Below are 25,046 nucleotides of genomic sequence, written 5' to 3' on the forward strand. Positions count from 1 at the left end.
TAATGTCTATTGCACTCGCTGCATGGTATTCTGTATATTTCAGACAGGAGTATACAGAAAGGCCATACACATGGACCAAATCCTTAACTTCAATAGCAACCACCCAACCATACACAAGCAGCACTGCATCAAGACACTACTTAAACGAGCCACATCACATTGCTACACTCCAGAACTCTGGAGAACAGAAGAGGAATACCTATACAAAGTTTTTACCGACAACAGATACCCAAGAAGCTTTGTCCGCAGATGCCTACGAAACAAATAACAGTCAGAGGACACAGTACATCAGAAGACACTAGCAACGCTACCCTACATCAAAAATATATCAGAAATGACTACTAGAATCCTAAGGCTGCATAAGATTCATGATTGCACACACACCTACAGCAACACTGCACCAAATGTTACCAAAGTCTAAAGACCCCATACCGATAGTAAACAAGACCAATGTGATACACAGAATATCATGCGGCAAGTGCAATAAACATTATATTGGACAAACAGGGAGGAAACTGACAACCAGGATACACAAACACCAGCTAGCAGTAAAAAGACATGACCAATATTCGTGTGTCTCAAAACACAGAAAATGACGGCCATCAGTTCAACTGGGACAAAGTGACCGTACTGGGACAAGCAAACACCAGACATGCAAGGGAATTTCTGGAAGCCTGCTTCTCAACATGGGACTCCATTAATAAACACATAGAAATAGAACTCGTATACAGACCGCTGCTAAAACAACAGAACTGGAAGCGACAAGACCATCACACTAGGGGATCACATAAATCCAGACGGAAACAGAACACCAAAGCTTCGATTAGAGGTCACTGATGATGTTGCCTAGAAAGGTAACGAAACGTCTGCACACCACAGAACCACCGACTTGGCAAGCTAACGAACAACTGTATCCACAACCTGAGCTACAAATTTTTGTTAAGACCTTAACTGCCAAGCTTTGTCAGCTATATTTGCTTATTTATAACTACTCAAGATAAACTGTTTTCAGCATATCTCCATTTAAGTGAAGTAGCAGATCTCCTGTGACTCAGTGAATTAGAAAGTATGCAGTTATGTCACAAAACCACTTTATGGAATGCGTTTTTACACAGCAATTGATCTCAGAACACATTGCACACAGCAAGTTACAGGAAGCATTGTTCTGTAATTATAGGAGTATTACATATGGCAGTTCAGATTGAAACAGGCATAAATATTTACCAAGTGTCATCAGTTGATTCATTCCTTAAAATCTGAGAAAAGTCTGTGTTTTACCATTCCCACAACCATGTTCATCACTTTGGGAGTCAATTGGCTCAGCAGTTGGTTTGCAATGCAGAGTGACAACAGCACAGATTCAACTCTCGCACCGCTGAGATAACCATGAAGGTCCCACCTCCTTAATCTCGCCTGAGGCGTGGTGACCATCAAGTTAAACTCACTACCAGTCGTTGCTCTCTAATGAGAGAGCAGTCCTATGGTCCGGTGGGACAATGGTGATTTTACATTTAACTAGTGAATTAGAAAAATACAAAATTTCAAAAAACATTATCATACCACCATTACTGTACTCATACATAGAAATAGAAGCAATAATTGATATAGTTAGCTTCCGCTGACAGCCATCATCCGTCCTTACTTCCACAATCCTCTTCACAATCCCCACCCCACGGTATTACCCAAGCAGGCACCTCACAATGCCGTGACCTAGAAGTTCACCACCAGAAGCCTACTGCACCTGAACTTCTACGTCACCATGCCTCCAGCAGCCAAGGCTTCTGATGCAGAACAGCAGCTCAGCTTGGTTTCTAGCCCTGAATGGCTGGTGGCTTCAGGCAGAGTAGGAATTCACTTCTCTGGGATATCAATCTAGCGGAATGCCCACTGGGTTATCAATTAAGTATGTGAGAAGCACATTATTCAGTGGGCTTTCCTATTCACAGTGCAGGAGGGCCATGCCACCTGTTTTTACTCCTGCTACCATACTTAAGAAAAAAAATGTGATGTGCGTGCACCTGCAGAGTTTGCGTATTGAAAGTTGGCATGGGAAATTTAAAAAATTTTGATTACTATACTGAAATATATTTTCAGCATAGTTTATATACTAACAACAGTGAGGATGAAAAGGATGCAACCAGGAGAAATAAACATAGGATATCTAAAGCTCGAGTACCCAGGATGACTAAGTGCATTGATGAAAAAATACAGAAGACACAGAAGGGATATGATGCATACCAGAATAACATTAGTAGCAGAAATAAGGACATAAGGACATAAGAACCAGGAGCAGGAGTAGGCCATCTGGCCCCTCGAACCTGCCCCGCCATTTAATAAGATCATGACTGATCTTTTTGAGACTCAGCTCCACTTACCCGCCCACTCACCATAACCCTTAATTCCTTTACTGTTCAAAAATTTATCTAGCCTTGCCTTAAAAACATTCAGCGAGGTAGCTTCAACCGCTTCACTGGGCAGGGAATTCCACAGATTCACAATCCTTTGGGTGAAGAAGTTCCTCCTGACCTCAGTCCTACATCTGCTTCCCTTTATTTTGAGGCGATGCCCTCTAGTCCTAGTTTCACCTGCTAGCGGAAACAACCTCCCTGCCTCCACTTTATCTTTTCCCTTCATAATCTTATATGTTTCTATAAGATCTCCCCTCATTCTTCTGAATTCCAATGAGCATAATCCCAGTCTACTCAGTCTCTCCTCATAATCCAACCCTCTCAACTCTGGAATCAACCAAGTGAATCTCCTCTGCACCCCCTCCAGTGCGAGTATATCCCTTCTCAAGTAAGGAGACCAAAACTGCACACAGTACTCCAGGTGTGGCCTCACCAGGACCCTATACAGCTGCAGCATAGCCTCCCTGTTTTTAAACTCCATCCCTCTAGCAATCGCAGACAAAATTCCATTTGCCTTTTTAATTACCTGCTGCACCTGCAATCCTACTTTTAGCGATTCATGCACAAGGACACTCAAGTCCATCTGCACAGCAGCGTGCTGCAATTTTTTACCGTTTAAAATATAGTCCATTTTGCTGTTATTCCTACCAAAATGGATGACCTCACACTTATCAACATTGTACTCCATCTGCCAGATCTTTGCCCACTCACTTAGACTATCTATATCCCTCTGCAGACCTTCAGTGTCTTCTGCACACTTTGCTCTACCACTCACCTTAGCGTCATCTGCAAATTTTGACGCACCACACTTAGTCCCCAACTCCAAATCATCTATGTAAATTGTAAACAATTGCGGTCCCAACACTGATCCCTGAGGCATACCACTAGCCACTGACCACCAACCAGAAAAACATCCATTTACCCCTACTCTTTGCTTTCTACTGGTCAACCAATCCTCTATCCATGCCAATACATTACCTGTGATACCGTGCAACTTTATCTTATGTAGCAGCCTTTGGTGTGGCACCTTGTCAAATGCCTTCTGGAAATCCAGATACACCACATCCACAGGTTCCCCATTGTCCACCGTGCAAGTAATGTCCTTAAAGAATTCCACCAAATTAGTTAAACATGACCTACCCTTCATGGACCCATGCTGGGTGTTCCCAATGGGACAATTTATATCCAGATGTCTTGCTATTTCTTCCTTAATGATAGATTCAAGCATTTTCCCCACTACCGAAGTTAAGCTAACTGGCCTATTGTTACCTGCTTTTTGTCTACTTCCTTTTTTAAACAGTGGCGTCACATTGGCTGTTTTCCAATCTGCGGGAACCACCCTAGAGTCTAGTGAATATTGGTAAATAATTACTAACGCATTTGCTATTTCCCCCATCACCTCTTTTAGTACCATGGGATGCATTTCATCAGGGCCAGAAGACTTGTCTACCTTTAGCCCCATTAGCTTGCCCAGTACTGCCTCATTAGTGATAATGATAGTTTCTAGGTCCTCACCTGCTATAACCTTCTTGCCATTAGTTTTTGGCATGTTATTTGTGTCTTCCGCTGTGAAGACCGACACGAAATAACTGTTTAATGTCTCGGCTATTTCCTCATTCCCAGTTATTAAATTGGCCTTCTCATCCTCTAAAGGACCAATGTTTACCTTCGCCACTCTTTTACGATTTACATATTTATAGAAACTTTTGCTGCCTGTTTTTATATTCTGAGCTAGTTTACTCTCATAATCTATCTTACCTTTCTTTATAACTGTTTTTGTGGCTTTCTGTTGGCCTTTAAAGATTTCCCAGTCTACTAGTTTCCCACTACTCTTTGCTGTTTTGTATGTGTTTTTTTTTCAATCTGATACTTTCCTTTATTTCCTTAGACATCCATGGCTGGCTCTCTCTTTTCCTACAGTTCTTCCTTATCACTGGAATATACTTCTGCTGAGCACTGTGAAAATGCAGAAGAGTTTGTCAAATGCAGGAGAGAGGCTAAGGTTGAATAAGGAAGGCTAAGAGTTGTTGGTTGGTTCGCCAAGCTGACTGGTTTGCATGCAAACGTCCTGTCTCCCTTCTAGGTGACGTTGTCATAGCTGTGTAGCCTCTACTGAAGCACTGTGTTTCTGTCACACTCTGAATTTATATGTTCCACTCTGTCATGGTGGGCAGTATTGTTTCTGGTTTTGTACCATAGTGGTATATAGATGGGGTCTGTTTCAACATGTTTGTTAATTGCATTGGTGGTTGAAAACCAGGACTCCAGGAATTCTTGTGCTTGTCCACCGATGCAATAAAAAAAAATGTTGAAACATACGCCATCTACATACCATTACGGTACAAAACCAGAAACGAGACTGCCCACCATGACAGACTGGACCACATAAATTCAGAGTGTGACAGGAACACAGCGCTTCAATCGAGTCTACACAGCACTGATGTGTCACCTAGAAGGGAGACGAAACGTTTGCACAAAAACCATTCAGCTCGGCGAACCAACCAACAACTCCACCACAACCTGAGCTACAAATCTTCATTAAGACATTAAAGCTAAGAGAAAGCTAAGAGGAAAGAATGGCAGATGGTGTTAAAACAAGCAGGGTAAAAAAAGGTAAACTGCTCACTGAAGCAAAGAGTATGGCAGAGATAATAAATTAACACTTTGCTTCTGTCTTTACCAAATTAGAAGCTGGTGGCAACTGCCCAGTTGAAAATGTGGGTGTCAAACAGTTGACTAGTATAAAATGATAGCTGAAGAAGAGGTCCTGAAAAGGCTGGCAGCACTCCAAGTGGTGAAGTCGCCAGGCCAGGATGGGATGCATCTTAGATTGCTGAAAAAGGTAAGGGAGCAAATCACAGAGCTAGAAGTGGTTGGTTTGTTTATTGCATTTCTTCATTTTAGGTCAACACGAAGATCGCAGGGTTTATAATTAAGATGGCTTAATAGATGTACAAATGAGGTACAACATCACAGGTAGAATTCTTGCAGCCCTTTACAACAACATCAGTAATATAAGAAAGTCGGAAGTATCACATAATGATAGCAAAACGTCCTATTTGCCTACCAAGGGTTAGATAATGGGACAAGATTTTCACTAGTGAAAGCAAGAAGCCTATCTGCGCATATTAGCATGTATTAACATCCTCATTATGATTTCATCTTGCCTCAGTAATATGCAATTTCTCATTTTCCCATCTACTTCATAGAAACCAGACAGTGCCAATTGCTGACATGAAAGTCAGTTGTAATCTGATAACTCCAGCTCACCACTTGTTCCTTCAGCCCTCGATCAGTCACCAACAAATTACAGCACACTCCATGGACAGCCACCGTGCACACCACAAATCCATCAGGGCTTCCTGGTTCCCATCAGCAACGTAGGGTGCTAATTTGCTTCTGCCTGAAATGTCTGGGGCAATTGGTAGGAACCATATAGGACAGCTGCAAACTGCCAGTGTTTGACCATGTGCACAGCTTTAAACCTGGCACCAGTAGCTGATTCCAGGGAGGTCACAGCAGTGGTCAATATTTTCACCTGCAATGAGTAGGATAAAATGACAAGCAGAGTCATGTATGAGGCATGGTGCATAGGCAATGAGGCAAGTTCAGGTAGCTAGCATGAGAAAATTTGCTAGGACCACCCATGGATGGAACCCCTCCATTAAACTCGCAAGAAATGACACTTAGCTGATTTCTGGTAAGATTTAAACCCATGTATTTTTTCTGATATTTACTAAGAATTTTTATTGCTTACTTGATCAAATGAAATTACAGTCTTTGCAACAGAAATATACAGCATATTTAGCTACAGCCTATTCTATCGAACAACTAATAAATCAAAAGACAAAATTCTAGCTACATCCACTGGATTCATGACCGTTTTAATATTTTATGTAGAAATTCTTGACTTTTAGTCCAGATTACACATCAGTTGGCTACAGTACACATTTATCAGAATGCATACAGAAAGAATGTTTCCTCTTGGGAGAAGAGTCTAGAATTGGGTGTCACTGTTTAAAAATAAAGGTTCATCCGTTTAAGATAGAGATGAGAAGTGTTTTCATACAGACTTCAGAATTTTCTTCTTCAAAAGACAGTGGAAGCAGAATCTTTTAATCTTTTTTATTGCAGAAGCAGATAAATTCTTGAATTAGGAAAGGAATGAAGGTTTAGCATTGTTAGGCAGGAATATGGAGTCACCAGGTCATGCATAGTTTTACTGAAGGAAAGAGCTGGTTCTAGGGGGCAGGGTGGCACACACTTATTCCAGATTCACATGTTTGCATGTTTTAATCGGGAAACCAACCTAGACCTCTAAGATGAAGAGATGACTACCTCATTGGCTCTGTTAACAATTCCCTGCTACAGTCTACATGAATCCTACAATTTTTACAGTGTGGAAGCAGGACATTCTACCCATCAAGTCCACACCAACCCTCCAAACAGCATCCCACCCAGAGCCACCCTGCTCCCTTATCCCTGTAAACCTGCATTTCCCATGGCTAATCCACCTAGTCTGCATTTCTTTACACTGCAGGTAGAAACCAGAATATACGGAGAAAACCCATGCAGACGTGGGGAGAATGTGCAAACTCCACACAGACAGTCGCCCAAGACTGGAATCGAAACTGGGTCCTTGCTGTTGTTAGGCAGCAATGTTAGCCACTGAGCCACTATGCTGCCCGTGAATGCTACCCTATTGTGGGTATGTTCGGTCAAATGGGTGAAACATATTTTAATATTACATACAATAAATGTCACTGCTACCTTAAAGCTCGGATGCAAAGTTGATTCTGGAGGGTAGACAATGAAGTGCCTCAGTGTAAATCCAAAACCTTGAGAGTTCTTCTGTAGCAGCAGAGTCTTTGGACCAGGCCACGAAAATATTTCATCCTGTACCATGTTAGCATTTTCGTTGGGATTTTTCTCATCTCGTTGAGTTTTAGTCTGTAGGCAGAAAGGGAGAAAATGTGGTTAAAAACTCAAACCATTCACTTTAAAAATGTATATAGTTTGTAATAATCCCAGTTGATATGATTTCTCAACAAGTCAGATCCCAGAATGAAATCTGGCTTGTTTTGTTTATTTAGTGAGGTTTTATTTCATTGAAACATAAGCATCCAATGCTACAGACTTGGTTTTAACAAATAAACAGAAGTTCATTACGTAAGAGAAAGGAATAGGAAATAGAACAGGCCAAGCTATTTCCATCTAACATGATTTGAAAGATTTAAAAAAACATGGTAAAATACGATATACCATGTATCCCAACTGCACCCCTTCACAGTACTCAAACACCGGGGGAAATTCCCTTCTCCATCAGCACTATAGCATTTACTTAACTGCGCCTTTTGTTTCGCGGTCTTGAACGTTTGATGGCATCGAATATTCACATGAGTGAACTTAGACATTTGCAGCTTCAAATAACCCCTTCAGGGTTTTAACAAGTGACTTCTGGTCTGGAACTTTCAAACTAATCTCCTTGCACTGAGGTAACCTATTTGTTAACAGTTCAAAAATGTCTCCTTCCTTCAGGGGAAGCTGTTTTACATATCTGACTTTCTCTAGGACATCTGCAAACCAAAACCAGAAGGCTTTCCAAGCTATCGGTGGCACCTTAAAGTCAAAAACAAACTCCAAATCCTTCGAACTGGAAACTAAATGCACTTAACGGTTTTCTCTGTGTTTGTAAAAACTCTCTCAAAATGTAAAGAAATTCCTATTAGCACACCAGGAACTAACTCTCTCATACTTTTTTGACAAGAAATCATGGCTCCAGAAAGCCTAGCAAGTTCATCTTTAAACCATTTGGCAGAAAGCAATCTTGAAATGTTACTTTCCCTCCAGCTAAGTACCACATGATATAATTATGCAGGTTGTTGAAACAATACATTTGACAAGAGGCTTCCATAGCACTCAAAATGACAATAATATTTAAATAATAATGCACCATATCTAGAGGTACATTTTTCTTTGAAATGCAAAAAAATTCCAAAATAAAACAGGTGCATCAGTAATCCAGAGCTTGAGGTTTATGTCGTGGGGACATGGATTTGAAACCAACCGTAGGTGACATTTGAATTTAATAAAATATTCATCTTGTTCACAAATGCCCTTTGAGGAAATGTGTCATCTTTACTGGTCTGGCCTACATGTCACTACAGACACATAGCAATATGGTTGGCTCTTAACTACTCTTTGAAATAGTCTGGCACACCACTCAGCTATATCAAAACCCATTATAAAGTTTACAAAAAGGAATAAAACCAGATGGACTACTTAGAGACTGGAAATAACAACAGCAAACTCAGAACTGCCAAGCTTGCCTGTTCCTTCTTACTAATATCTAAGGGGTGGGGGGGTGCAAAAATTGAGGGAGCAAACGCACAAGCCAGTCACCTTCAACAGCACTTTCCAAATCTCCAACCTTTACCACCTGGTAGGTCAAGGGCAGCAGATACATGGCAACATTACCACCTGCAAATTTCCCTCCAAGCCACACGCCATCCTGATTTGGAAGTATATCACCATTCCTTCACTATCAAGGGGTCAAAATCCTGGAATTGCCAAGCTAATAACATTGTAGGTGTCCCTACACCCCATGGACTACAAAGGTTCAACAAAGTTTATCCCACATTCACCAGGACATTTAGAGCTGGACTTGACATTCACATCTCACGTACAATTAAAAAAACCATATACATTTAAATAAATTACAATCTTATGTCACAATAGAGTTCTAAATCATGTATTTTTCATCATTTCTATAAATGGTTTGGATGTGAATATAGGAGATATGATTAGTAAGTTTGCAGATGACATCAAAATAGGTGATGTAGTGGCTAATGAAGAAGATTATCACCGAGCACAAAAGGATCTTGGTCAGATGAGCCAATGGGCTGAGGACTGGCAGAGAGAGTTTAATTTTGTTAAATGGGATATGTTGCATTTTGGTAAGGCAAACCAGGACAGGACTTTAATAGTTAATGGTGGGGCACTGGGGAGTGTTGCCAAACAAAGAGACCTAGGGTTGCAAATGCACAGATCCTAGAAAGTGGAGGCGCAGATAGACAGGGTGGTGAAGAAGGCATTTGGCACACTTGTCTTCATTGAATATAGGAGTTGGAGTGTCACGTTGCGGCTGAACAGGACACTGGTGAGGCTACTTTTAGAATAACGCATGTTCAATTCTGGTCCCCCTTCTGTGGGCCAGGATGTTGTTAAACATGAGGATGCAGAACAGATTTACAAGGATATGGACGCGACTAGAGAGTTTGAGTTATAGTGAGAGACTGAAAAGGCTGGGGCTTTTTTCCTCTGCAATGTCGGAGGCTGAGGAGTAACCTTATAGAGGTTTATAAATCCATGCTTCTCATGATTAGGATGAATAGCCAAGGTCTTTTTCCTAGAGTGCAGGAGTCCAAAACTAAACAGCATGGGTTTAAGGTGAGAGGGAGAAGATTAAAAAAGACCTGAAGGGTAACTTTTTCATTCAGAGGATGGTGCATTTATGGAACGAGCTTCCAGAGGAAGTGGTGGAGCTAGGTACAATTAGAACATTTAAAAGGCATCTGGATGGGTATATGAATAGTAAGGGTTTAGGGGGACTTGGGCCAATGCTGGCAGATGGAAATACGTCAAATTGGGATATGTGGTGGTTGAGGACAAATAAACTGAAGGATCTGTTTCTGTACCTGTCTGACTCTGTGACTCTATAATAACGCAGATCATCGAGTCTGTGTCAACTCTTTGAAGAAAACCATCCAGTTAGCCCCATAGACCTGCAACTCTTTCTTTTCCAAATACTTATACAATATGCTTTTGAAACCACTTTTAAATCTGTACATGCTACTCTATTTGGCACAGTATTCCAAATCCTCTCCACTTATTGCATGAAAAGGTTTTCCTGATGTCACCTTTGGCCTTCAGCCAATCTGCAGCCTTCAGCTATTCATTTTTCCTCCAGAAATAATTTCCCTTTGTTTACTTTATCTAAACTTCTCTTGATTTTAAACATCCTTCTCAAATCTCCTTGCAGTCTTCTCTCAATTTATCCACATAACTATAATTCTTCAACTCTGAAAACATTTTAGTAAATCTCTTCTCTACTCCTTCCAAAGTCTTCATGTCCTACCTAAAATGTGGCGCCCAGAATTGGACACACTGCTCCAGCTGAGCCCGAACTAGGATTTTACACTGAATACAAAAGCCACGACATTAAACCAATGTCACTATTTATACTCTAAACGTTTTTTATCCCCTTCATGACTTTTGAAAATATACAGGGGAAAAAAGGGAGATCCTAAGGATAAGAGATAGTGATCTCAGAGTACAGATAATTTTACTCTTGGGAGTTTTAACCAGCAAACAGATGCCCGTCTTTAATTAAGTTACAAATGCCCATTCTGAAGTTCACGGTAAACTGACAATGTACAGGGCTCAATCATTTGTTTTTCAACACAGTTGCCAATCCTTAAGAATTGATCTTGTTAGTTGCTCTGTGTACCATTAAAGGGCAGGCCAAACCATTTGCATTAGAGTGCATCCCAGAGAAACACGCAGGTTGTGCAGGAAGTACTGGGATGTGACAACATAGACTCTGGCTCTGCCTTACAAGTATTCTCATTCTAACAGCTATAAGACTTCATCAAGTCTTTTAAAAGACATGGAAACTACTGTTCCAGCAAAAGTTCGCAGATGGTTCAACCTTTTTCATTGTAATCTTTCTCTAAAAGGTTTGTGGTATATTGTACTCCAACTGTTATGCATTAGCTAACATCCCTGCGCCTCAAAAGTGAAATTCAGACCTCATAAGTCAACTGCTTCAGATTATTTGAAAGTAGATTTAAAATACAAATTAAAACTTACAAGAACACAATTACTAAGTCAAATAATGCTACAAACTCCAAGAGTCGTATGCCACTAGAATTGTTTCTCTTTCCACAGATGGTGCCAGACCTGCTGATGCTTTTCTTAGTATTTTCCTCAAACTTCCATTATCCACGATATTTGTTTTCATTTCATTACCACAAACTCGCAAGACAAAGTTTACTGCAATTGAGGAAAACTCAGTATTGTTTATTGAATCTTTTCGAAACCCAAACCCACGTTCATTAGGCAAGAATCTCTCACCTATATACTCCCAAAGAGTTTCTCTGCAATGAAAAGTAGGAACATAAGAATTTTGTGATTACACACGTACTAACACTTACAAATAGAAAAGGTTGCATGTTTACTAATGAATGTTGCACCATGCTAATTTATCTGCCAAAGAATAGAGAGGAAAATCTTTTAAGGCATTTCAAAATACCGAAATTCAAAAACACCTACCTTAACTGCTACTTTGAATTTACCTGAATGGATAACCTGGCTGCTGTTGCCAGATAATATCTGTTCACTTATTTAATTCTTGCCAGCATAAACATGTTTTACAAATCATTTTTGCTTCTGGTTAGTGCCTCTTAGATTGCTAACCAAATGACAAAGGACTTCTCTCTAATGTGGAGAGAGCTCTGCTTTCGGAACTGTTCAAAATACATTACACAAAAGTAAATTCTAAAACCAGTCTCTCCTGCTCGTGACTGCTGATAAAATTGTGAAGACATTGTGTAAGTGGAGAGTTGTGTCACAATGTTGCATTCTCAGTGCTACCTCAAATGGCTGTTTAACATGAAGGAGTATAGATTCACAGGCTGAAAGGGGGTACAGGACATAATAATTTGCAGGAGGTTTCCCTGCTCATGTTTGACCTGATGCCATGTGGCTTCATGAGATCCAAACTCAATATTTAAGATTCCCAGTACAACTCCCTCCTGAGGGTATACCATTGTGCTTCCATCTCTGTTGGATCTCTCCTGCCAGTGGAAGCCAAGTGCTGGCCAGACCAGGTCAGGATGGCAGTTTGTTTCCTTGAAGAACATTAGTGAAGCAGATGGGTTATTCTGACAATCAGTAATGGTTTCATGGATACGTTAGACTTTTAATTCTAAGTTTCTTTTTAAATTGAATTCAAAATCCAGCATTTACTATGTTGGAATTCAAATCCAGTTTCCCAGAACATTAACCGAGTTGCTAGATTACGAGTCCAGCGCTACTACTAGGCCATTGCCTCCCCATGTCTGGAACTCTCCATCCCAGAGAATCATGGAGGATAGATTACTGAAAGTATTTGAACAGGAGGCAAATAAAGTTTTGAAATATTGGGGATTTGAGGGCTTTGATGACCTAATACGAAAGAGGTGGTGAGGCCTGGGACAGATCAGCCATGGTCTTGTTGAACGGCAGAGCAGGACTGAGGGGCCAAATGTCCTACGCCTGCTCCTATGCTTATGCTCTTAAACAAGTTGATTCTGTTGTTTCTAGAGGGTCTTGTGATAGTAGCAAAGTCCATCCATGTGGGTCAGAACATCTGGGTTCATATCCCACCTGTCCTGGACATGCGTCATAACATATCCAAACAGCATGATTACTTTCCTTTCATTACATTCAGGTCCATCTGCTCCTGCACCCCATTACATTGTGCGATATACTGTCTCCCTGCTCTTGCTACCAAAAATAGTAGTTTCACATTTTTACACATTAAACTTCATCTGCCACCTGACCACCCATTCCACCAGCCAGTCCATGCCCTTTTGAAGCTCATCACTATACTCAGCAAAGGTCACAATGCTTCCAGGTTCATATCATTCACAAGCTTTGGAAGTGTAGCCTGTACACCAAGGTCCAAGTCATTGATATATATCAGGAAAAGCAAGGGTCCCAATACTGATCCGAAGGAATTCCACTACACACTTCCCTCTAGCCTTAAAAACATCCATCAAAAACATCCAGCTGATGGCTGTAAGGGTTGTGACTTAAAGAATATTTGAGACTGAAACAGACCTACTTTTAATCAATATGAGAATCAAGGATCTCAGGATAAAGATAAAAATAGGTCAAGCTGAGGATTAGCAGAGAGCCATGATCTTATCAAATGGAGGAGCAAACTCAATGGGCCGAATGGCCTACATCTGTTTCTGTGTCATCTGTTTCTGGTAACCACCACTCCTTGTTTCATAACATTTAGTCAATTCCACACCCATGTGGCTACTGTCTCTTCTTCTATGAACTGTAACTTTGCTCAAAGTCTATTATTTAGCACTGTATCAAATGCTTTTTGGAAGTCAATGTACACCATGTCAACTGCAATGCCTTCACTTTTCTCTGTTATTTCATTAAGTTAGTCAAATTTAATTTCTCCACAGAAATTTTCACTAACTTTCTGTAATTAACCCACATTTAGGATTCACAGGTGGTCAAGTTTCTTCACTTAGAGGGCTGTGCATCTTTGGAATTGTCTCTCTGCCCCACCCCTGCTGGATATTCAGTCATTGACTGTAATAAATGTCAGATGTCAACAGATTTTTGTACTCTTCTGGAACCAAGAGCAATGAAAATCAAACAAGAAACAGAGTCGAGGTTGAAGGTGAGCCGTATGTGGTGAGTCAGAAGGTGAGTCAGTAACAGAGCAGGTTAGAAGGATTGTACGACCTGCCGGTTCTCTTTGTCTTACTCTTACAAGATTCTCAGCAGTTCCTTGTTCTGGTATTTAATACAGTACTTTTAAAAAATGTCACCTAGAGGCAGGCCAAAAATGGACACACTGCTGATTTTCTATATATGATCTAACATTTCACTCCAACCATAAATAAGGGGAAGGAAAGAGTTACATCTAAATTGACGGAATTTTCAAATTAACACTTTTCAATTTTAAAATCAACAACTTTAAAATTAAAATGATTAATTTTCTGCTTTGCTTTTTTTTAAAAACTCCTGCCCAATTCTGCCAGTAAAACAAATGACAAACAAGGACTTACAAATCAAAAAATGAGCTCAAAATCACGTGTTTCCAATTACCACCAAGATCTAATATACCATCTGTGATATCATTTTTCAACACTAAGAACAGTGTCAGAACATGCCAAAATTCCACAGGGAGTCAGAGAAAGCACTACTTCCATATTTAAAAGTATTTCAGCTGCTGTTCCTTGTCTTGTTATTTATTTATTTATTAACAACTTCAGTCCTGTTAATTTTGGGGGATGAACAGTAAAGATTCAATGACCATAAGATACTTGCAGATGATAAAGTCTATATAATTTATCTCTTCAGATGATCATAAACTCGCCATTGTTTTAAAAATGAATCCAAGATTTTCACCTTCACTACACTGCCTGCTTGTACATTCCAAGTGCCGATCACTTCCTGTGGGAAAGGCTTCCTGAAACTACAGGTCCATTAGGGTACCTTCCTTTAACAGGAAGGTCACTGGAATGCATTATATGTTGTCTGACAATCAAAGAGCAGAGGTTAGTACAGAGTTTTGTCTCACCAACTAATGGAAATTACTGAGGAAATTACAAAGTTAGAAGGTAAAGGAAGTTGAACAGACTATACTCATTTTCAAAGTGCTTTTGGAATAGGGCTGAACAAAAGACTGCTAAGCAAATGTTGCATTGAGAGCTTTTCAACAGGTTTTAGCTTCAAAATAGAATTGATTGTGTCTGTATAAGCAAAGGGTAATTTAAATATTAGAGGCAGTCTGTTGGGCCTGCCACATATATGTGACCAGGGATTCATGTTTGATCCTTTGCTCTTCACCATCCTAGGATGAATGGCCTAAATGCTACAAAAATATGTTCAGCAATTAGAGCCACAGACAAAGAGGCAGATCCAGACACTAGGAAAATGAAAATGTATGTGACACATGCATTCCAAGTGCAAACAATGCATTTACATCAAAATAATTCTAAGCATGTATAACACTCTTGATGGTTAGCTACCACTAATGGAGGTGAAGTGAAAGGAGGACCTTGGAAGTTAACAAAATATCGAAGAGGGTGAACTGCCAGTGTGCAAGACTGGTAGAAGTGATTAAGTTTTTAAGGCATATATTTAAAACACTAAAATATTAGGGCCATTTCAAGGATATGGTGTCTGTTTTGATCCATTCTGTTAGTGAAAGATGACGGAACCCTTAGAAAAGGCAATTATCAGAATAAACTTTGGTATTTGAGATTATGAAAGCCAAAGGGGAACTGTTTCTGTACATGTAGCCGTACTATTTGAGCTGGACAAGGTACGGGATAGGCAAAAGGAAATCAGTAAAGTTAATCATAACAGATAAAGTAGATGCCATTAAATACTACTTTTCATTATTTGCTTACTTCCAGAAATAGGTTGAATTTTTAAAGGGCTTCAAAAGGAGGTTGAATGAGTTTCTGCTGTGGAAGGATATCATTTGAAGGTAAAGCAGGTAAACTTAAACCAGTAATAACAGTCACTGTAATCTCGTAGAGCTTGCTTAATAGCTTTCAGGAGTAATGGAGCTTTTTTTTCCACTATTCTTTCCCAAGATGATTTGACTGGTGTGTGTTGATAATGCCAGTTATTGAGGTAATCAGGCCACTGGATTAAGCCCCAAGTATGGCGGAAATGCTGCTGAGGGCTGCTAGCTGAGCAGAGGCCGACAGTTCTCTGGTACTAGAAGTGCCACTAGGACTGGTGACCACTGTTTAAACTTTAGACTTACTTCCACATTGATTGCTTCACAGATCACCAGGCTGAATGTGGGAATAGTTCACTGGTGAAGGGGACTGGCAGTGGTTTAGAACAAAGGGCAAAGGGCATCTTCTATTCTGGGTCCCTTGGCCAAGCACAAAATGTCTATGAATGAGAGAAACTCCTTCTCTCTTCAGAAGGCAGCTGGCAAACTGTGTTTGCTGTCAGCACTATTTCAAAACGTGTCCCTTGCCCACTTAAGGTTGAATACCAGTGGCAGCAGGGTGAATCCATAAGTGATCCAAAACCCCGCCCTGCATCCAGGTACAGTTGGGGGACATTAAACTCTACCTAAAGTCTTTCCAATTGATTTATACAATTTGATTTCTGGCTTTAGGATTCAGTTCCCAGTAATGTAGATTACACCTATTGATAATGATGATAAGACCTCTCTGTGTCATTCCCTACTCTGCCTCAAACCTCCATGACGTTCGGTGGTTTTGCATAGAATGCATGGGGGGGAATGGGCTTGCAACCTCCACAGTTTTGTCATAGAGGGTATGAGTAGCCATCAAGGGCGTAGGTTGGCATAAAGTGTATGAGAGGCCATGTGGTGCATGGAGGGACATGGGATATCTTTGTTTTCCTATTCAAAATCCTGTTCCCTACTGATTACCATTGACAGAGATTTTGAAACTGGGCAGTGCAGACCACGGACTCCCTGCAGTATCATGTTTCATCTTCTGACTAAGATATTGTATTAATTATATCTACGTAAACAGAACAAAAAACCAAATGAAGTGCAGCAAAAGGCAAAGACTTCTGGGCCTGATTCTACTACTCAACTGTTAGAACTACCTGCCTAGTACTAAATAAATCGATATGACAATATATAGAGATGTTTGATGAGGATCTATGTATTCATGTCCTAATTGGTTTGATTAGCAAGTCTACAACAAAATTAGTTTAAGTCAGTGTCACAGATTGAGAAATACAAGTGTTTCTTCCCTGTTTGAAATTGTTTTGGCTAATGGTGCTTGATGTAACTACAGAATCCAGTATTGTGTACATGTAAAGAATTGCTACTTTGCAATTTGATTCTCATCATTCAATGCAAAATTAAAGCTTTAATGAGGAGTTTTACAAAAGCAGCATACCAAACAGTAATTATTTGATACTAAAAGTATTGGGGAAAATGAGGGAAATGGCTAAGGAATATTGCAGGATGACTCCCAAGCTATCGAGAAGCTGGTGGGCTTCTTTTCGAAGAAGCTCAATCAATATCAAAGAAAATACTCCACCATCAAAAAGGAAGAGCTGGCGATATTGGAGGCCCTTCAGCAATTCAAGGTGTGTGTATATCACAGGGGCAGAGAGACTTCAGTGTTTATGGACTACAACCCATTAATATTTAAGAGAGAGATTTAAACATAAAATATATGACAGCTGTTCTGGTGGAGCTTGTCACTTCAATGGTTTAATATCAAGTTAGCCCACATCAAGGGTACGAGTAATGTAATAGAAGATGCCTTGACAAGGGTGTAAAGAAGTCTGAATTTTCTGTGTAAATATACAATAATTAGGAATGTATACTGTTGTTGTCATAGTAAGATAGGCATTCAAGATTGTAAAGATTTCATGGAAGGGATAAGAAGTTGAATTTATTACACGTCTCATCCTAACACATAACTAACCAGTAATGAAATGCTCTGGGGAATGTGTTTCATTCCTTTTGATGGGGGACTATGTGATAACACTACCCATTCATTCTAACTTTTCCTTTTATAATGAACTTCTAACATTATTTTTCTGGAAACGATTTTTGTCAGGAAGACTGGGATTCTGTATAAGGTTCATGGTTAGTTGGCAGACTCTCCAGTTGGGGAGCTGCTGCAGAAAGTCAACCAAAGTTAAGAGCAAGGTTAACCTTATGATCTTACATCACAAAGTCAGAAATGATCAGTTAAAAAAAGTTACAATCTGGAGGGAAAAACAAGGGACCAGAGTTTAAAGCCAAACCCTGCAGCCCTGTGTGGTTAGTCAACAGCTAGAACTTGAGCATTGAAGTCCGAGAAAGGATTACTCCCAGAACAGGAGTGACACTCTAAGTGCCTTCTAGGTTGGGAACCATGGGACACTGCTTGAAGCAATGAACAAATACCTGTAACTGGAGCAGTAAAGGTCGAGTGGAAGACTACTTTCAGCAAGGAGCCGTATCATGACTGTCTGATTGGTAGGGTAGAAAGAAACCAACTCAAGTGAGTAACTTTTTCAAAGGTTTCAGCTCTTTCCTCACCAAACTGTCCTAGAGTTGCTCAGAGGGGTTTAGCACATTTGGAGGTTGGAACTGCTAGCCTGAGATTCAAATATTCTGAGTGCAGCCAGGTAGCTTACCAACTTTCCCTTGTTCTATCTTTAACCTAATATCTAATCTCCACTACTAACCTTCTGTCTTGTCGGTCAGGTTTAAGAGCAGGCTTGGGGAAAAAGGGAGATTCTGGGCTAATTGTCCAGGTAGTTAGTTAGTGGCTTTAAGAGATTGTATTATTCTCATTTTTAGAATTTTGTAAACTACTTTTCATTAGTAATAAAACATTGATTCTCTTTTAATGTAAAACTAACAGTGTCAGCAGTCTTTAGGATAAGTATAACTTGGGGCCAGTTAATTGAGAAACAGATCAATTGGGAGGAGTTATTGCAATAATCACCACAAAACTTTCATCATATATTACAATCTGTGGGTCTCCACTTTGTGTTTGTCCATATGATTAATTCAGAGTCCATGACATATCTGAATCAGAAGCAAACAAATCTGAATATTTTCTAAATGGTAAGAGGCTACAAAGTGCTGACTAACAAGAAGATTTAGCTATCCACGAGTTACGATCAGATCCTCAGCAGAGATCCCCAACTTGTTACAATTCCAGATGAGATATTCCAAAATGGTTATGCTCCTGAATGAAGAAGAAGAAATTAGCTTCCCTTCTCAAACTGACTCCTTTTTTGTTTGGTCACAAGGTTAATTTAGAAAGGATCCTTTACTAGTCTAAATGTATTGATGCTTTAAAAAGCCAAATTAACCAGGCTTTTTTGAGATTTTTATATATTAAATGTGAGGAAAGATAACAAAAAATGACATAGAACTATGAATTGAGTAAACAAATAATTGTTTAAAAAAAAGTACTTTCTTTGGGATCTGTGAAGATTAGATGGTGGAATAATGTGACCATTAAATTGGATGATACCTAATGCTGACATTAAAGCTGAAATAACTCCACGAAGGCTCGAATCCTGCCATTAATTCACCCTTTATTTACTTATGCATGGTACATGGCACTGACCCACCTAGCACAGAGCCAGCTCCTAGTATGAGCAGAATCCCTGACACACTTGTTTATATCTGTCAGCGTGGACTCCCTGACTTGACCAGGTTAACAGCCCCAGTCAAGGAACTCACTCTATGAGATCCACCAGGCTGACATTGTTCCAAACACTACATCCCTCCCTCTTAAGTCCTGGGACATAGGCCCATTTGTTTTTTGTACGTTCTCCTGGGGCATTTTCGCAGCATGGCCAGTTCCTCCAACTCTGCCTCAGATACTGACAGCGTGTACTGAACCGTGGCCTGCCTCTTGTGCCTGGAGCATCTCAGGCGAAAACTCCTCCTCTTCTTCAGGAGGTAACCGTGCCAAGACTGTAATATGCTGTGTCCATCTTGTCCTCAGAGTTTTCTCTGATGCTAGGCGGAGGGGGAGAACCCATGGGTTCTGACAGCCTAGCCGGATGTTCTGAAGGCCCAAGTATGTTTTGCTCTCACCCCGTTTGCAAGGTTGCAGTTTTCACATGGTCCCTGTGCTTGCTCAGGACCAACTCACCAACCAGAACTCTGTACATCATGGAACCTGACCTTGTGTTGACCATGCCTCTTACCCATGCATGGGCATTCCCGTGGTTCCTACACAACATTCAACCCCTCAAGTGAACTGCCTCTCTTGCTTAGAGGAGTCTTCTGCCCAGCATTGCCATTTCTGATGCAGGTTTTACCCTCCAGCCCATGTCCAGGAAAATCAGATTTCGTCTGGTGCAGTATCTGTCACACGTTAGCAACTCTGCTGGAGCCATCCCTGTAGTGGCATTAGGGGTGGTCCTTTAATCAAACAGGAACTGGGACAGTTTGGTATCGAGGGTAGCTGCAGGCTGTTTCTTTGAGCCTGCCTTCAAAGTTTGGGCTGCTCTTTCCACCTAAGCTGTCCTTACATACCAAATACCATTCAACTTCAGGAAATACTTGAGTTCCCTGCTGGTAAACGATGACCCGGTGTGCGTGACCAACACCTCCAGGAGTCCATGAATTGCATTAGATGCTCGCAACAGTTCAACTGTCGCCCCCATGTTTGATGAATGAACTCTATGCACTTTCAACCACTTTGAATGGGTGTCCGCAAGCACTAAAAACAGAGCCCATGAAAGGGCCAGCATAGTCATTGTACAGCCGGAGTCCAGGGTTTACCTGGCCATTCCCACAAACGTGGAGAAGCTGTTGGCAGTAATTTTGCCCTTGTTGGCACTCCGGCCACTGCGTAACCAACACAGCCATGTTGGCATCCAATCCTGGCCATCAGACATAACTTCTCGCCAACATCCTCATTTTGGACACCCCAGGATAAGCCTAGAGGAGTTCACCTGGTATCTGAAGGCGACTTTTGCTTGAGACAAATCATTCATCCCTCCTCCCCCCTCCCCGCCAAATAATGATACGCCATTTTCCACGGTGACCAAGTCTCGCCCGGTGCCAGTAGGGTTACAATTCTGGCTGATGATACCCCAAAAGGCAGTCTCATATATTGGTACAAACCCTTATGGGTATTAACTGTAACATACCTCTGAGAATTCTCATCTAATCACAATTACAGGGTTGGATGGCTCATGTACAGCTTTGTAAGGATAACCTGCCAGTTTTGCATATAAATCCTCGATGTGAGGGATTGGGTATTAATCCAACTGCAAAAAGTGGTTCACTGTTTGTTTGAAATCCCCACAAAAGGTGAACTAACCCATCGGGCTTCACAATTATCACAACTGGTGCTGCCCATCCCACAAGTCTGACGATTTCTTTGCTTTCCAGCCGCCTGATTTCTGCCTCTACTTTTGCACATAAGACAAAGGGCACTGGGCAGGCCTTGCAGAATCGTGTAATTGCTTCTTGGTCAACATGCAAGGGGCCTTGGCTCCTTTGATAGTCCCTAAGACTCTCTGAAAAACTTCCAGGTATTTAATTAGGACTCAAGGCAGCCATTTTCTATTCAAAAAGTGTTGAGCTAATCAAGTCGAATTTTTCTCAACCAGTTTCGCCCCATCAGGCTTGTGCCCGAACCTTTTACTACAATCAGTGGTAACTGAACCAGCTGCTTGTCATAAGAGGCCGGAACCGAAGTTGTAGCCTAAACTTGTAAATGTTCCCTGGCACAGGTTCACAGCCTGGCCGAGGTCTTATGCAAACTTAAGTATTGGAGTCCAGAGCAAATTTTGGTAATGACTGATTCCATAATTACTGATACAGCCACACTGGTATTGAACTCCACTAGAACTGGGTGACTATTGTCATTTATTTTGACATATCATTTATTTTGATTGGTGCTGACCCGGATGTTCCTAAGCAATTTACCTGTTCCAAACCAGATGTAGGTGGACTTTCCAACGTGTGCATCTCCTGGATATAGGCCTATGAGTTCTGTTACTCAACTTAACCCTAGTGGGACTCTTCTTCTGTCTCGAGCCCACATGCTGACAGCAACTACAATGGCCTTGAGAAAATTTTAACCATTTGCCTGAGATTTGGCTTTGTTTTGGGGTTTTGCTGTGGGCTGACCGAGGATCCCTCTGTTTAGGATGTTCTGAGTGAGGCTATGCAGTTGCCTTCACTCAAGTGGTTTCCCCAGGCTCAGTCAGTCTGGCGAGGGTGCCCACTTGCTGCATTTTCTACCGAAGTCAGTTGCAGTCCAGTTGGGCTTCACCTAGTAAGCGCTTTTGCATGGTCACATCATTCATCTCACTCTCGTTGCCAGTGAAATAATCCCACGAAGACCAGTATCCCAACACCAAGTCACCCAATATTTACACGTGCATGGTATATGACACTGATCCAGCTGGCAGAGCCAGCTCCTAGTGTGAGCAGAACCCCGACACTCCTGTTTATATCTGTCACCTGGATCCCCTGAATAACAGCCCCAATCAGGGAATTTGTATTCTGAGATCCACCTGGCTGACATCATTCCAATCATTGTAATAGTGAAGCAGTTGCTTTGGAAATTCTTGGCTCTGCAAGACAGTTGACAGGCTTTTTTTCTATATCCTTTTCTACAGTGAGTTCACTGGCTTGCCTGGCCTTCAGCACTCGGAGAGATGGAGTATGTTTCTTTACCTGCAGTGCCCTTAAAGCCTTCCAGCCCACATAAGCATGTCAGCCCACTAGGACATACAGACCGGGGGATGCTGTTGGCTTTTCACCCTTTTTTTTTGTATATATTAATAGTAGGCTAAAACACAAACATGTCTGCAATTTGGGACATAATCCACAGGAGGTGACTTTCTGCTGAGAGCGATAGCCATCCCCTCTATCTCTAAGCCACTGGACTTTATTGTCCAGTTTGTTTTGAACTGCATCTCTCCTTTGAGGTTTGAAATTCCCTTGGCACCTTTTCAACATTTTATGCTTCCTCTCAGGGTTTTGCCAGACAGTCACTGAACTTACTACCACAATCATTTTTTGGCTGCATGGTTTCTTTAAAAACATGGTGTAATCAAAACTTCAATATGTCTGTAAATAATCTGGGGTTATGATCCATTGTTGTGACACATGTAAACTAATCCTTAAAAGCTAGTGCAAAGAGATGAAAAGCAATCAAAAAGGATAAGTCACAGTCAGAGACATAATTGCACAGAAGTAGGGCATTCAGCCCATCTATTACAGACCAGTTCTTTGTACTGCAATCCAGACAGCACCGTTTCCTTCATCTCTCTCTGTTGGTCAACAGCAAGTTCATTTCACTCAAGTAGTCAATCCAAATTTTTTTGAAAAATCATTCATCATTTTTGCTTCCACCACTCTCAAAGACACCATATTCCAGATTATTACACTTGTAACTAACTTCTACAAACGTAAGCAAGAGATTTATTATGAATGCAGTGTTTAGGAAAATAAGTTTTGTTCTTAGAAGGAACAAAAGCCTTCAAATGAAAATGGCTAAGGGCCATGCCTTCATGCGAAGCTACCCATCGTCATTAGCCAAGAGGTTTTAGACATGCGATTAACACAGTATAGATTGCCACCCCTCAAAATATGGTATATTAGCCAGGGAAGATGGGAACAGAGAAATAAAGAGAGGATCCAATAGAATGAGCCACCACCTTTTTGGGAAAAGACCAGCAGGTCTCCTACATCAGCCCAAAAAAAAACAGTCAAATACTACAAGATATCAGGGAGGAACACCTCACCACTCCAAATACACCTGCTCCTCCATTCTACAGAATGGCTTCAGTGTCAGTGAAACATTCTAAAGTGTCATGGTTGTGTACTTTCTTTGTCTAATTAATTAATATCAATATCCATACTTGTTTCTTAAATTCAATAAACTATGCGATAATTGCTACAAACTGTCTAAATTAGGTAACTGAAATCACAATAACCCCAAAATCAACATTGTATAACTAATCAAAACCCAATTATCTACTGGGAACAGTGTTTATTTGTCCACCTTTCTTGTACATCTCTATCCGATCTTCTGCCAATCTCCTTTGCTTCAATGAGAACAATTCCAGCTTCTCCAACCTAACCTTGCAGCTAAAATCCCAATGCTCAGGAATCATTCTGATAAATCACCTCCACAGCCTTTCAATGACCTTCAGATTCCTCCTGAAATGTAGTGGCTGGAACTGGACATAATATAAACAACATTAACGTTTTTTTTAAGATAAAGACTAAGAATTGAAAAGTAAGGATATGATACTTCAATTGTATGGTGCATTATTTGAACCACATCCAAGTTCTGTACTAGCTTTAGGCACCAAATCTCAGGACAGATATAATGAGCATGGAAGAGATACTGTAAAGATTCATTAGAATCTTAATTCAACTCTTTTAAGCCCTGTAAACCCTATTTACAAACATATATTAGAAGCAAGAATAGGCCATTTGGCCCTTTGATCCTGTTCCACTATTTGCTAAGAACATGACTGATCTGGCTGTGGCCTTAACTCCACTACCCTCATACCCTTTGAATACTTGCCAATCAAGACCTATTCAATCCTGCCTCAAAAAAAAACTTAATAACCTACCGCCAAATCTCTTTGAGGAAAAGAATGCCACAGATCAACAACCCTGAGAGAGAAAATAAATTTTCCTTATTTTCATCTCAAATATAACACCTTTATTTTTAAATTGTGTGCCATAGTTCTAATCTCTCCAAAAGGATAAACCATTCCATCAGCTCCACGCTGTCAATAACCCCCAGGATTTTTGTTTCAATAGACCACCTCTCATTCTTCTAAACTCCAATGGATACAGACAAAACCCGTCCATCTTTTCCACAATAGATAACCACGATAGGAATCAGTTGAATAAATCTTCTCTGAACCATTGCAGTATGCTTTCTCAAGTAATGAGACCAAAACTGTACAAAATACTCTAGATGTGGTCTTAGCCTATACATCTAGCAACACTTCTCTACTTTTATATTCAATTTCCCCTTGCAATAAATAACATTTCATTTGCCTTTCTAATCACTTCCTGTACATGCTTACTAACTATGCTGTGACTCAATTAACTGGATACCCAGACCCTACATAGTGTTTTGCAATTTGCAGAACACCTACGCTCGGTTCGCACTAAACAACTGCAGCTCCCTGTCACGAGCCATTTCAACTCCCACTCCCATTCCTCAGACGACATGTCCATCCTGGGCCTCCTGCAGTGCCGCAACGATGCTACCCGAAGGTCGCCGGAACAGCAACTCATATTCTGCTTGGGAACCCTGCAGCCCAACAGTATCAATGTGGACTTTACAAGCTTCAAAATCTCCCCTCCCCCTACTGCATCCC

General features: G+C 40.8%; 1 protein-coding gene across 2 annotated transcripts in view; it reads right to left on the reverse strand.

Moving 5' to 3' along the window:
- The window catches only part of arhgap23a (Rho GTPase activating protein 23a), a 306,389-nt gene that overhangs the window by 218,510 nt on the left and 62,833 nt on the right, over positions 1 to 25,046 (reverse strand). For both annotated transcript variants that reach the window (XM_048614508.1, XM_048614509.1), the window contains exon 3: positions 7,179 to 7,358. In XM_048614508.1, the coding sequence (XP_048470465.1) occupies positions 7,179 to 7,358 (180 nt within the window). The remainder of the gene's footprint in view (positions 1 to 7,178; positions 7,359 to 25,046) is intronic.

Source organism: Rhincodon typus, chromosome 30 (genome assembly GCF_021869965.1).
Source record: "Rhincodon typus isolate 14 chromosome 30, sRhiTyp1.1, whole genome shotgun sequence".
Classification (NCBI taxonomy): domain Eukaryota; kingdom Metazoa; phylum Chordata; class Chondrichthyes; order Orectolobiformes; family Rhincodontidae; genus Rhincodon; species Rhincodon typus.